Source organism: Arachis hypogaea, chromosome 10 (assembly GCF_003086295.3).
Source record: "Arachis hypogaea cultivar Tifrunner chromosome 10, arahy.Tifrunner.gnm2.J5K5, whole genome shotgun sequence".
Taxonomy (NCBI): Eukaryota; Viridiplantae; Streptophyta; class Magnoliopsida; order Fabales; family Fabaceae; genus Arachis; species Arachis hypogaea.
In genome coordinates, this window is record NC_092045.1 from 27,911,740 (window position 1) to 27,924,382 (window position 12,643).

At 30.7% G+C, this 12,643-nt stretch overlaps 2 protein-coding genes and 1 long non-coding RNA gene across 3 annotated transcripts in view; 1 reads left to right on the top strand and 2 right to left on the bottom strand.

The window, feature by feature from the left end:
* The window catches only part of LOC112715446 (uncharacterized), a 177,343-nt gene that overhangs the window by 142,687 nt on the left and 22,013 nt on the right, over positions 1–12,643 (bottom strand). The gene's annotated exons all lie outside the window — the stretch shown is intronic.
* On the top strand, positions 3,574–7,125 carry LOC112715454 (uncharacterized). Its single transcript, XM_025767218.3, has 3 exons — positions 3,574–4,079; positions 4,250–4,630; positions 6,186–7,125. Exons 1-3 carry the CDS (start codon positions 3,762–3,764, stop codon positions 6,843–6,845), a joined length of 1,359 nt encoding a protein of 452 aa, XP_025623003.1. The 5' UTR covers positions 3,574–3,761; the 3' UTR covers positions 6,846–7,125.
* LOC112715453 (UDP-glycosyltransferase 76F1) lies at positions 8,247–10,874 on the bottom strand. Its single transcript, XM_025767217.3, has 2 exons — positions 10,206–10,874; positions 8,247–9,416 (listed from the first exon to the last, which is right to left on the bottom strand). Exons 1-2 carry the CDS (start codon positions 10,681–10,683, stop codon positions 8,509–8,511), a joined length of 1,386 nt encoding a protein of 461 aa, XP_025623002.1. The 5' UTR covers positions 10,684–10,874; the 3' UTR covers positions 8,247–8,508.

A 12,643-nucleotide genomic window follows, 5' to 3' on the forward strand; every position in this document is an offset into this window, starting at 1 on the left:
TGTTCTAGTGGTTCATAACTATCTAAAATAATGAATTATTGTGGATGCCATTTTTTGGGTTCTGGTTAATTTGAAAAAAAAGAGAGTATTTTAACAAAGATAATAACTATGTAACTCTGCATGTAGCAGAAGATCAATGGGTAGAAAAGTACGGGATTGAGTTCCTTTATTTTTGGGGATATGAGCACGTGGATGGATAGATTGCAATACCAGTGAGGCAGTGAGTACGTAAGTATTGGATAAATTTTTATTGTGTTTATTTTTTGGTCTAATAATAATTTTATATAGAAAATGATACTAAATTAAATATAAATTAATCCTAAATTAAAAAGTTATGTTGATTAGTATAAATATTACTGTATTTAATTTAATTTATTTATACATTAATATATTTGATTGAAAATGAATAATAAATAAAACTAAAAAATAATTTAAAAAGTAAAATATTTGTAATTATTTTAAAATAAATAATAAAATAAGTTCTAGAATTTTACTATATTTGAGTTATTAATAATTACAGAAATAAAATGTCAGTAATTATATTAAAATAGACATTAAAATAAATTTTATGATAATAAATTTATTTGGATTGTTAATATAATCTTATAAATGATAATTTTGTACAAAAAAATTGTTAATAGAATTTATAATATCCATATTATTAACAATATCCATATTATTAACAAATAGGTATTTTATGGCTATATTAACAATTCAAATAAATTTAATATTATAAAACTTATTTTAGTATCTATTTTAACATAATTACCAATATTCTATTTTTATAATTATTAATAATCTAAATATAAATAATGTCCTAAAAATTATTTCATTATCCATTTTAAAGTAATTATCAACATTATATTTTCTCATTATTTGTTAATTTTATTAATTTATCATTCATTTTCAATAAATTATATTAATGTGCAAACAAATTAAATTAAATACGATAATACTTACACTAATTAACATAATTTCTTAATTTTAAATTAACTTATGTTTAATTTAGTATCATTTTCTATAAAAAAAAAGATTATTGGACAAAAAGACAAATATATTAGACCAATTTTTTGTTTAAATACCAAGATACAAATTAAAGGAATAGTATTAAAAAACTTTAAACAAAAAATAGTGAAATATAAAATAATAGGAACAAACATAATAAAATTTATCCAATATTTAAGTGCATCATTTTAAAACTCTTCTGATGCTAACGTTTTTTTTAACCTAATTATTCAAATTCATTTCTTTATCTTAGTCTAAAATATTAGTTATAATGTGATAAGAACATAAATTTATCTATTAAAAAGGGTGGCATCTTTTTAAATGTCTTTTGTTAAAATATTCGAATCCAATACAAATATAAAGTAATATTCAACTAAAAGAAATAATATGTTAACCAAAAAAAAAAAAACTAAAAGAAATAATATATTAAACTAAATGAAGTAACTTTTGAATAATTATAATATATATATATATATATTTAAATTCTACAATTGACCACAACAATAATAGATTTATTGGTCTAAAATAATTTATAATATTTTTTTCTATTTTAAGAGAGAACAAAAATTTACTAAAAAAAATATGATACAATTTATACTTACTTTTTATGCATAAGCACTATTGTATATAATTACTCATGATCCCTAAAGAAAAAAGAAATAAGCTAAAAAGACGAAAAAAGATGCACAATCACTTTTCTCAATGTTATTTTCTCATTCAACCCTCCAAATTAGAAATGAAATTAAGCATGTAAAAAATATAATTTAAATATTAAGAAGACTCAATATGTGAAAAGTTAGGATAAATTAACTTATATGAAATAAAAATAATAAAATTTATAATAAAAATTATAAAAATTTAAATAAATAAAAAGAAAAATTAAAAATAAAAAAGATGGAGTACAATAAAAAATAATAATATTCTATAGTTTATAAGAAAAAAGAGTAAAAATAATACATTATAAAAAAAATATTACTTAATGGAATAGTAATGAGTAAAAAAATAAAATTAGCATATATAATTTTTTATGATAAATAAATTATGAAATACAAAAATAGATAAAACAAAAAATGACGGAATAAAATTGTATTTTTTTAATAAATTGAAAACATATTTACGACCATATAATTAATGATGAGTATATAATTATTAGACAAAAAATTACAAAAAAAATTAATAAAAATATTAGATTTAATATTAAAATAAAAAATATAAACAAAGAATAAAAAACTAAAATTTAAAATTTAAGGCCAATGAAGGAAATGATAAAAACAAGTTTGGTAAATAACAACTCAAACTTTAACGTGAGAATAAACTGAATCAAATAATATATATTTGAATTAATTAAATTAAATAATTGATATAATAAATTAATTATAATTATTTGACACAATAAAATAAATTAAATAAAAAATATTTTATAAATATGCCATATAAAAATTATAATACTTTTAAAAATCAATAATCAAAATACATAAGACAAAAAAATTAATGTAAATTAAAATAAAATTTATTTATTTATTCCAGTCAAATTAAATAATAATGTAATTGAGTAGTTATAATTTATATAGTTAAATAAAATATTAAATAATTTGATATTTATTTTAATCAAATTAAATAAAAAATACATTCAAAAATATGTCATGTCATCACTTATACTATTGGTTGAAGAAATTCGATTTTAATAATAAATAATGGTGAGAACTCAGGTGTACAACTTTATGTAAAGTTAATAGTTGAGAATCGTTAAATAATTTAACTGATTTGATTAAATTTTTATCTAACAACTCTCAATTATCAACATCATGTGAAATTGATTGCACCTAAATTTTCACCTTAAATAATAAATTTTCTAAGTCAAATATATTTAATTTTTTAAAAATACTTGCCCATTGTCGTAAAATCTCTAATTTTTATATTTTCTAGAATTTATTAATAAATTATCATTATTATCACACTATATATAGAAAAATAGTTTAAGAAACATAGAAATAATCTGATAAGTAGCTTTAAAAACATTTACACATGGATAAAAAATTTTGTTAATATATAAATTACATATTTTATATTCATAAAAAAAATTCGATTATGTTGTTGTAAAAAAAAAAATTAATTATGATAATAATAGATTTGATTATACTACTGTAAAATGTTTGATTTTTTTTAGATTACTTTGTTGAAAAAATATACGAAATACTATGTATAAACTAAATTTAATTATTGTGATAATCCATTGATTGTTTGTGTAATTTTTTTTATACTAATCCTCATGAAAATTAAATTTATATGTACGAGTATGTTATGTAAAAAAAATTTTTTGGTATCTATAGAATATTTTATAAAAAATTATATGTGCACCAAAATATAGTCGTTAGGTATAATTAATTTGTGTATATATACATATATTGTTTCATATATTTTTAATATATATTTAAAATTTTAATGTATTTTATATATAAACACGATTCCACCTCATAGTATAGTTATAATTTTATTGTTTATTATATAATATGAAAATATTGAAATAACAAATTTATATTTCTTAGCATACAAACCACAAACAAGTTGTTTCCAATTATTTTCTATCTTTCCGTTAAAGAAATGAAGGCCACCTTGTCCTTCATGTTACTTCTTTGATATAAACCAAAGCTATTACCCTTTATCTTCCAAAGTACCCATCTCTATATCCTGACACAAACACATATACAACAGAACAACCTTATTACTTTCATTTCTTTCTTTCTTCTCTCTCACACATGAAGAAGCTTTGTCCAAATCTTGATCGAGAGGACGGTCTCGAAACGGTGCTGGAGGTTCCGATCCCGGAAGAGATTCTTACGCACAAAGGGGGAGCCATAAGAGCATCATGGCAGAACATGAAGCCATGGATGAAGCAGCCATTATCATCAAATAGCAATAATGGAGAATCAAGATCGTCATCCATGGCTACAGCTTTTGGAGGAAGGAACACAGAGTTGCAGCTTTTGTTGGGTGTTGTAGGAGCGCCATTAATCCCTTCACCTATCTCCTCTGACAACAACCCCATCACTCGACCCATTAAAGATCAACGCATTGTCAGTAACATTAAAATCACTCGTTACACTTTATTTTGTCGGGCTTCACTTTATTATTATCCGTTAAAGTGAGAAAGTGAGAGTTTAATTACGATTGATAAATGATTAATATCTTGTTTTATCATTTTACAATTCTGATTTGTTAAAATGGAATTTGTACGGTGGCGTAGGAGGCATCGATGGCAGAATACATAGTGAAGCAGTACGTGGCGGCGGTGGGGGGAGAGCGTGCGGTGAATTCAGTGGAGAGTATGTATGCAATGGGGCAGGTGAGGATGGCGACGACGGAGTTTTCGACGGCGGGGGAAGGGAGTAATAAAGGAAACAAAAATAATAAGAAGATAATGAAGATGAAGAAGTTGGAGACAAAGGGGAAGATGGGGGGTTTTGTTATGTGGCAGAAGAGTCCAGAGCTCTGGTGCTTGGAGCTTGTGGTATCAGGGTGCAAGATCAGTGCTGGTAGTGATGGCAAAGTAGCATGGAGGCAAACACCTTGGCACCATTCTCACGCTTCTCGAGGCCCGCCGCGCCCTCTTCGCCGTTTTCTACAGGTATCCTTTTGCGTTCGCCATTAAATAATTTAATATATTTAATTAAATTATCATTTAACAGTTTTTATCCGAAAACAAACAAAATGATTTTTCAGCTTCTTATTGATATTTCCCTATGCATAGGTTTGACTTATTTTTGTTGTTTTCGGTTTCCATGGACACATTGGAGCATGCTTAATTATGATTATTCTTATTACATTTGTGGCCTGGGGTGAATAATCATTTGTTCTACTTTAATTTGAGGGCTTTTTTTCCCTTTTTTCTTCCCATTGATTTTCATGGTAATTTAATTGAACTAGCTTTCTAATTGTATAGCTTTCTAACCAATATGAATGAGAAAAAAGGCACTTTAGTCTAAAGTCAATATTCAATATGGTTTTTAAAGTGCTATTTTGTTTTTCCCTTTTTCTTCAAATTTGCTTCTTTTTTAACTCAGGTGTGAAACTGTGAATTAAATGTTTTCATATATCCTGTTTTTCCAAAACTCATTTTTTTTAACTCCTCAAATGATCTAATTTCCCATAGTGCTCCTCCATTTTGAAAGGAAATTAAACGAAAAGAATACAAGACTTTTGTGTTGAATTAATAGAGATCAGATTCTATCTCTTTTGATTATAAACATTTTAATATTATGTCATAAAATATTTATCCAAAAAAATACATGAATAATCGTGTCTGACTTACAAAAATTGTTTTTCTTTCCAATTATTTGTCCTTTTCTATCTAAGTTTTCCCCACATCTAATTCCATAACAAAGGTCTAAATTTTGTTAGAGGGGAATGCGCGGAAATTCCTTCCATCTAAAGCTTAAAGTCAAATTGGGACACTTTTCCAATTTAGTTAGTTGCGATTGAGACAAGTCAACAATATTATCATAATTAATCCTTTCTCACCCTGTGACAACCTGTTCTAATGCATTCCTAAGCTGTTTTATTCTTTTGCCGTTGATGCTCTTCAAACTTCGGGTGATTCAATTTGGAATTTTCTACTTGATTGGTAAGAGATAAAAAACAAAAGTTGAATTTTAAACATGGGCCATGACCTAACTAAACTAGTTTATATTGCTACTACATTGGTTCACTAATATGGGTTTAGTCTCTTATCAATCATATGACCCCCAACAAAAAACTTATCAATCCTATTGTTTTGTTAATAGTTAGGTCCAAATGCTACGAGACATGGTTCTCAAAGTCACATGCCCTTGTCAAGCTTTCTTCATAATAAGCAGAGTGAATCTAAACAAGAATTTAGTAGCTCGCTAATAATTTGAGTGTTTGACTCAGATTTTTCCTTTTTAAAAAATTATTTTTGATATGTTTCAGTTGTAAAACTATTTTATATATAAGTTTGATTACATATAGTTACACAAGTACAAGATACGAATCTCACATATGAAAAGTAAAATTTGATCAAATGGTAAAATATTATTATGAGTACATGAGTGGTAACATACTAACACATCAATTCATACTTAAAATTGGATCCACATTTTGGGAATAAATTGTACATTTAGTTATATGTTCAAATATATAAACTTTTTATATTTTGTTAACAGGGTCTTGATCCAAGGTCCACAGCAAATCTGTTCAGCAACTCCATATGCATTGGAGAGAAGACAGTGAACATGGAGGACTGTTTCATACTTCGACACGAAGCTGAGACGTCGGCGCTGCAAGCACGAAGTAACAGAAACGTGGAGATAGTACGGCACACCGTGTGGGGCTACTTCAGCCAAAGAACAGGCCTCTTGGTGCAGCTAGAGGACTCACACCTTCTCAAACTCAAGACCTCAGCAACAGAAACCATATACTGGGAAACCAACATGGAGTCCCTCATACAAGACTACAGAGCCATCGATGCCGTCCAGATAGCGCACTGTGGGACGACACAGGTGTCATTGTTCCGGTTTGGTGAGGGACCTGAGACGCATTCGAGGACAAGGATGGAAGAGAGTTGGCAGGTTGAGGAAGTTGACTTTAATGTTCAAGGCTTGTCCTTAGATTGTTTCTTGCCACCAAGTGACTTGAGGAGGGAGGAGCATGGCAGTGAAGATGGTTGTGGTGGTGACAGGGTGGTTGCTTCCGGAAATTCCAAGTTGCCATACAAGATTCGCTCGGCTTCTTTTAGGATCAGCACTTCCAAAGTGGCGGCAGTAAACATGGATGATGATGATTCTTGCACCAGTGATGATGAGAGTAATGAAGAAGAGTTGTAAATTTTGTAAATAGACTTGCCCTCATTGGTACATTGTTGCAACATATATAGTATAGGAATGTGGCAATATGCAATAATCGATGGGGACATTTTTTTCTTTAATTTTTTTTCCTTTTCTTTTTTGTCAATTCAGTGAAACTTAGAGATTAGAGAAACTGAAGATACAGAAGCCAATGTTCTAATATCATTTTCTGAAACCTTCAGTGGCTGGAAATGACAGTGATGTATAGTTAAGACTTAATAGAGTGATTTACAATGCAACCAGATTTGGATTCTCTAAAGTCTAAAGTGAGTATTCTTATAAAGTGAATTAAGAAGTTAATCATCCTTAAATCATTAAGAAAGACCATCAAACTATGATAGTTATTGATCCAAGATTGACTAACCATTTTACATATTTCACTTTCTAGTGAAAAATCAAAGCATGAAACAGAACAAAAAGCTATTCTAATACAAGTATATATCTTTTGTTTGGTTGGACTATTGAACTGTTGGTTACAGTACAGAGGCAACCATATTTCATATTCTAATTAGTAGGTTTTGAGATTAGACTAAATTCTTAGGATAAATCATTCTTCACAAGAGCCTTTTTAAGATTTTGATAACAAATTATTTTGTGCCCGGAAAAAAAAAAGTAAAAAGAAAAAAAATAGGTTTGTACACAAACTTATCCTAACACCCAGATTTGTCTTTCTACCCATCACTTTTTGAATTGTACATCAAGGAGATAGCTCATGCCTATGACTTTCTTAATCTAAAGTTCTAACCATGATATCATACCTCACAGTTCAATTGCACTGCAGAATGCACCAAACTATGAGCATGCATACAAGAGTTAGAGAGATTCACCTTGTAGAAGAAGCTAACCCTTTTCACGCAATAGTGGGAAGGCATGCCACGCTAGGAAGGAAAACACACGTTGTCCTCAACGCTAGCCTTGGGATTCCACTAATCAGTGATAAAGCATGCTATAGCCTCTTTGCAACTTCCACTTGATAATGTGGCCAATCCATTACATAATGGAATCACACAATTAGCATTAAGGAACCAGGAATTGCATAAAAAGTGAATTGAGGTTATAGCATGCAAAGCACTCACATTCATTCTAGCTGAAGTATACATCAAAATGATAGTTTAAAGGCTGGAAATGGAACGTACAAGAAAAGGCTCAAAATACTAAATAAGGGTATGATATAATGGTGAGTGTTACAGACTTAAGAACAAGGACTAGTTCAAGTGGCTCATCCAGATTATAACACTGTTGTGTAAAATGTCATTGTTGCATTGCTCAAGATTTACTCGAATTATATGTTTCTTGTTTCTGAATATAGTTGTGAGTAATCTTAAGGTATTAGTTTCTTATCTACATATGATTTCATTTTCTTTACAGAGAATATAAGTATACATGACAAACTCAATCTTTGTTTTTTAATAAACATAACAGAACAATAGATGTGAACTGCAAAAAGTACAGTCACTTATCAATTAGCATAGTTCGCCATATGAATGTGATACATAGACGATTAATCCAACAGAAATTCAATGCAAACTCATATTCCCTCCTAATAAAAATATTACATTTTGTTGATTCATACGTTATAAACGTAACCTTTTGGAAGTACAAGTATTTGAATGTTAACTGAGACCTGAATTTTGTAGAGAGATCAATGAACTTCAGAAGTGGATGATTTCAAAGACAAGATGTCAGTAACCAAACCATCAAGGGAAGAATAAGAAGAGCCACCTTCTTTCAAGCTAATTTTAGCCTTTTCCTTCAGATCTAAGACATTATCCTTTATCTCTTTCCCTTCATCCCCAACCATTACTTTTCTAATGGTCTTCTCTATCTCCTCTCTGTCAAGCTTATTCTCTAATTTCACACCAACCCTCCAAACATCACTCACATATTTAGCATTTACCTTTTGGTCTGCAAAGCATGGTGAACAAATCATAGGGACCCCTTCACAAATGCTCTCCAAAGTTGAGTTCCAACCATTATGAGTCCAAAATGCCCCCACAGCTACATGTGCCAGCACTTGTTCTTGAGGAGCCCATTTCACAATGTACCCTCTTCCACCCAAATTCTCCATGAACCTGCTGGGCAATGGTTCGAGCCACTCTGAACCACGGATCAACCCAGGGCGAACCACCCACAAGAATGGCTGCATGCTGTTGGCTAGCCCCCAAGCTATCTCTAGAAACTCGGCCTTAGTTATTGATGCAATGCTTCCAAAACTCACATAAACAACACTGTTATGTTCTTGTGTGTCTAACCAAGAGATGCAGCTTGTGTCCGGGGTCAATAAGCTAGAAGAAGTTGAGCCTTCAGGGAAGTGCTTGTGGAAAGGGCCTATAGGGTATATCGGTATCGAAAATAGTTGGCGCAGTTTTGCCAGTGCAGATGATTCCAACTCTTCAAAGGAGTTCCAAATCACCCCAGAAGAAGCCTTGCATTCCTCGACAAATTGAACAACAAATTCATAGAAGGCCTCAGGATCACGGGTCTCGATCTTTGGAAGGTCTTTCACCTTAAGTGGTGGAAGCTCCACCACAGGTTCCTCCAGCCGAGATTCTGGGTTTTCAACGTAGTTAAAAATGACATGCTTTGGAATGATACAGATACAATATTCCATGTTAAACCGATATTTCTTTTAATCGTTAAAAAGAACTATATTCTATTCAACATTGATTCTAGATTTACTCCTTGCTAAAAACATGTTTCGCTCAGCTTTCTACTCACACAAACATTGCTTCACACTAAACTATACAACTCAATTCAAAAAAAAAAAAAGAAAGAAAGAAAGAAAGAAAGTCATCTATAAGAATTCTGTGTCTTTATTAACTACTTTGTCTTTTAACACTACTAACGTATTCAAAGCTTATTACAGTAACGTATTCAAAGCTTATTACAGTCACTATCTAACGCAAGCCACTATAAAAAGCTAAAGAAACAGAACAAAACACTCTAAGCTGAGAGTCAGAGAACCCAACTCTATTGGATAAGTGTTTCCGAAAAGAATACAAACTAAACTCACAGAGTGATTGAAGTAAATTTGTAACAATAATCAAATAAAATAAAGTTAAAGATCAAATCGCAATAATATTTTATCAGCGTAACATTTTACAAGAACAGGCTCTTGGATTAAAAGATTATATATTACTATATATAAATTGGTCAAACTCTTTTCAAAAATGCTCAATGAAAATCCGCAGAATCCGCCACCAAAATAATCAAATTTCTAGTGACATAGTAGTAAACATTTTTACAGCCGCATAATTAAACCGCGAAGATAAAAAGATATATTTCTAAATCCTAAACCCGTAGCATGGTTGCATAAGTGAAGAATGGAGAAGAACGAACCTTGAACAGGGAGGTAACCTTTTTCTCTAAGGAGAGGGAAAGAAGCGAAGACAAGAAAGGAAGAAGCGCCACCAGTCCTAAGAACAAGTCTGGGAAGCTTAAACCCATCGCAAACAGATTGAGTGAAATGAAGCGCCGCATCAGAGATGAAGCAAGCAACACGATCATCGTTCTTCAACAAGGTGACCAAGCACTGTTTCAACGGCTCAACGCAGCGTACGTTGAGGAGGCGCGTGAGGTGCACGGGATCGGAGGCGGAGGTAGAGGCTTCGAGTTCCGACAAGGCGTCGGAGATGGAGAGGAAGGTGAAGTTAGGGTAGGAAGAAGAGAGGTGGGGAGGCGTGAAGGAAGAAGTGTAGATGACGGTTATGGAAAAACCGTTAGAGTGGAGAGTGTGTGCCAGCTGGAGCATTGGGGTGATGTGGCCCTGTAACGGTGATGGCATCAGCAACAATCTGCGCCCTTTTTGTTTCTCCATTTTCGAGTACACTGCAATTGTGGTGAGCGACCGCTGTCGTTTTATTTGTGAGCAGATGCAGATAAGTCAGCGACGTTGACCATTGCTGTGTGGAGTTCAACCAAAAAGCAAATTTGGATTTCTTCACGTTATAGGAGAAGGGGAACTCGAACTGGGACACCTTCCTCTTGCAGCATACCAAAAGATGAGACGGTAAAATAATAAAATTAGAAGTTAATTATTTGGTGAAAACTCACTTCACGTCAAGTTGAAGTTGATACTTAAGAGCCGTTAGATGATATTTTAGTCAAATCAATTAAATCATATAACAGCTTTTAAGTATCAACTTCGCGTGAAGTTGACAGTATTTGAGTTTCCATCTAATTATTTTTATTTGAGTTATTAAACACTAAAAAAATACAAAAAAATGACAAATAGATCATTGATTTGTTAACCTTCTTAAAATTTGGACACATCGATTCTATTATTTATTTGGGTCTGTCAGATCCAATAAAAAAAACAAATATAATTTTCATTGCACTGGTCTAACCGATATACTAATACACACGTAGGAGAATTTTTAAAATGAGACAAATTAGACCTAAAAATCGATATATCCAAATTTTAAAAAAGTTAGAGACTTAAATATAATTTTAAATTTTTAAAAATATAAATATTCAATGACCAAAAAATAAAAAAACTTATTTATCTTTTTGTCCTTTTCTTAAAAAATACATTACAGCCACTACATAATCAATAATTTGGCTGATTAAATCTGTAATTTCTGATTTTCTGTCATTTTTATTTATCAGATGCAATACTTTTTTCTCTTAAATTATACTTTATGATAAAATTAATTCATTTATTCGCCAATTTGTTTGGAAAGATAACAATGAAAGAAGGTATTTTTTTTCTTGTTAATTAAAATTCCAAAAAATTTTGGTGGCCTAAGTATTCGTGATTTATCTTTAGTCAATGTTGTGATGGTCGGAAAATTGGCTTAACAAATGTCAAACTGCAAAATAAACTTTAAATTCAAATTATACTCGGTAAATATCTCAAAAGATTACGTTCTTTAAATTTACCTGTTCAAAAAAAATGCTTTTAATTATTAGAAGAGTATTGGGAAAGCATTGCAGTATTTATAGGAGGGGTTGGTTTGGAGTCGTGACAATATATAACAATCCATTTGATATGATGCTTGGCATCTACATAGTAGAATTTGTGATCGTTTTCTATTTGTGCATATCTCCAATACTAATATAAATATTAGGGATATTTGGAATGAAGGAGTTTGGTATTTGGAGCAACTTGCAACACCTCTTTCTGAATCTATTATTGAAATTAATATGGTTGTTATAATTCAATTAAAATGCTTCAAACGTTATAATTCGGATTTACACACCAAAAGGTATATTATAACTTTTTGATATGGTATTATTATTCTTCAATAAAAATAATTGCTAAAAGTATAACTGTTAATACTTCACCTTACGGATCAAAAAGATAAGATAGTTTATCTTTGATAAGACTCATACGAGTACACATTAAACTGAGGTAAGCGTCGGAGTATGTTTGCAGTACCCTCCCATTTTGTTCCCCTAACACCAAGGTGTATTTCTTCTCAAACAAGAAGTTTAGAGTCGAGATAAAAAATTTGGAATTGACTATAAAGAGGACAAGCTATACCCAGTCTATTCACGTGAGAATAGGAATTATTCAAAATTCTAATTTTCTTTGGTGGTGCAACTCGTAACCTTGTTGGATCTAATAATGATTATTCCACCAGAGAAGGGTATCTGTAGTTACTTAAAAGAAAGAATCAGTGGGATGAAGGACGGAATTATAAGTGGTTGTGGCGATCTGCCAACCCTAAAAAGTCGAAGCTATTTGACCTGGCTTGCATGGAGGCCTTTCAACACCGTCACATCCTTACGAAATTGGGGTATGCCCTTGGTGTGGCGAAGAGCCAGAGACAACA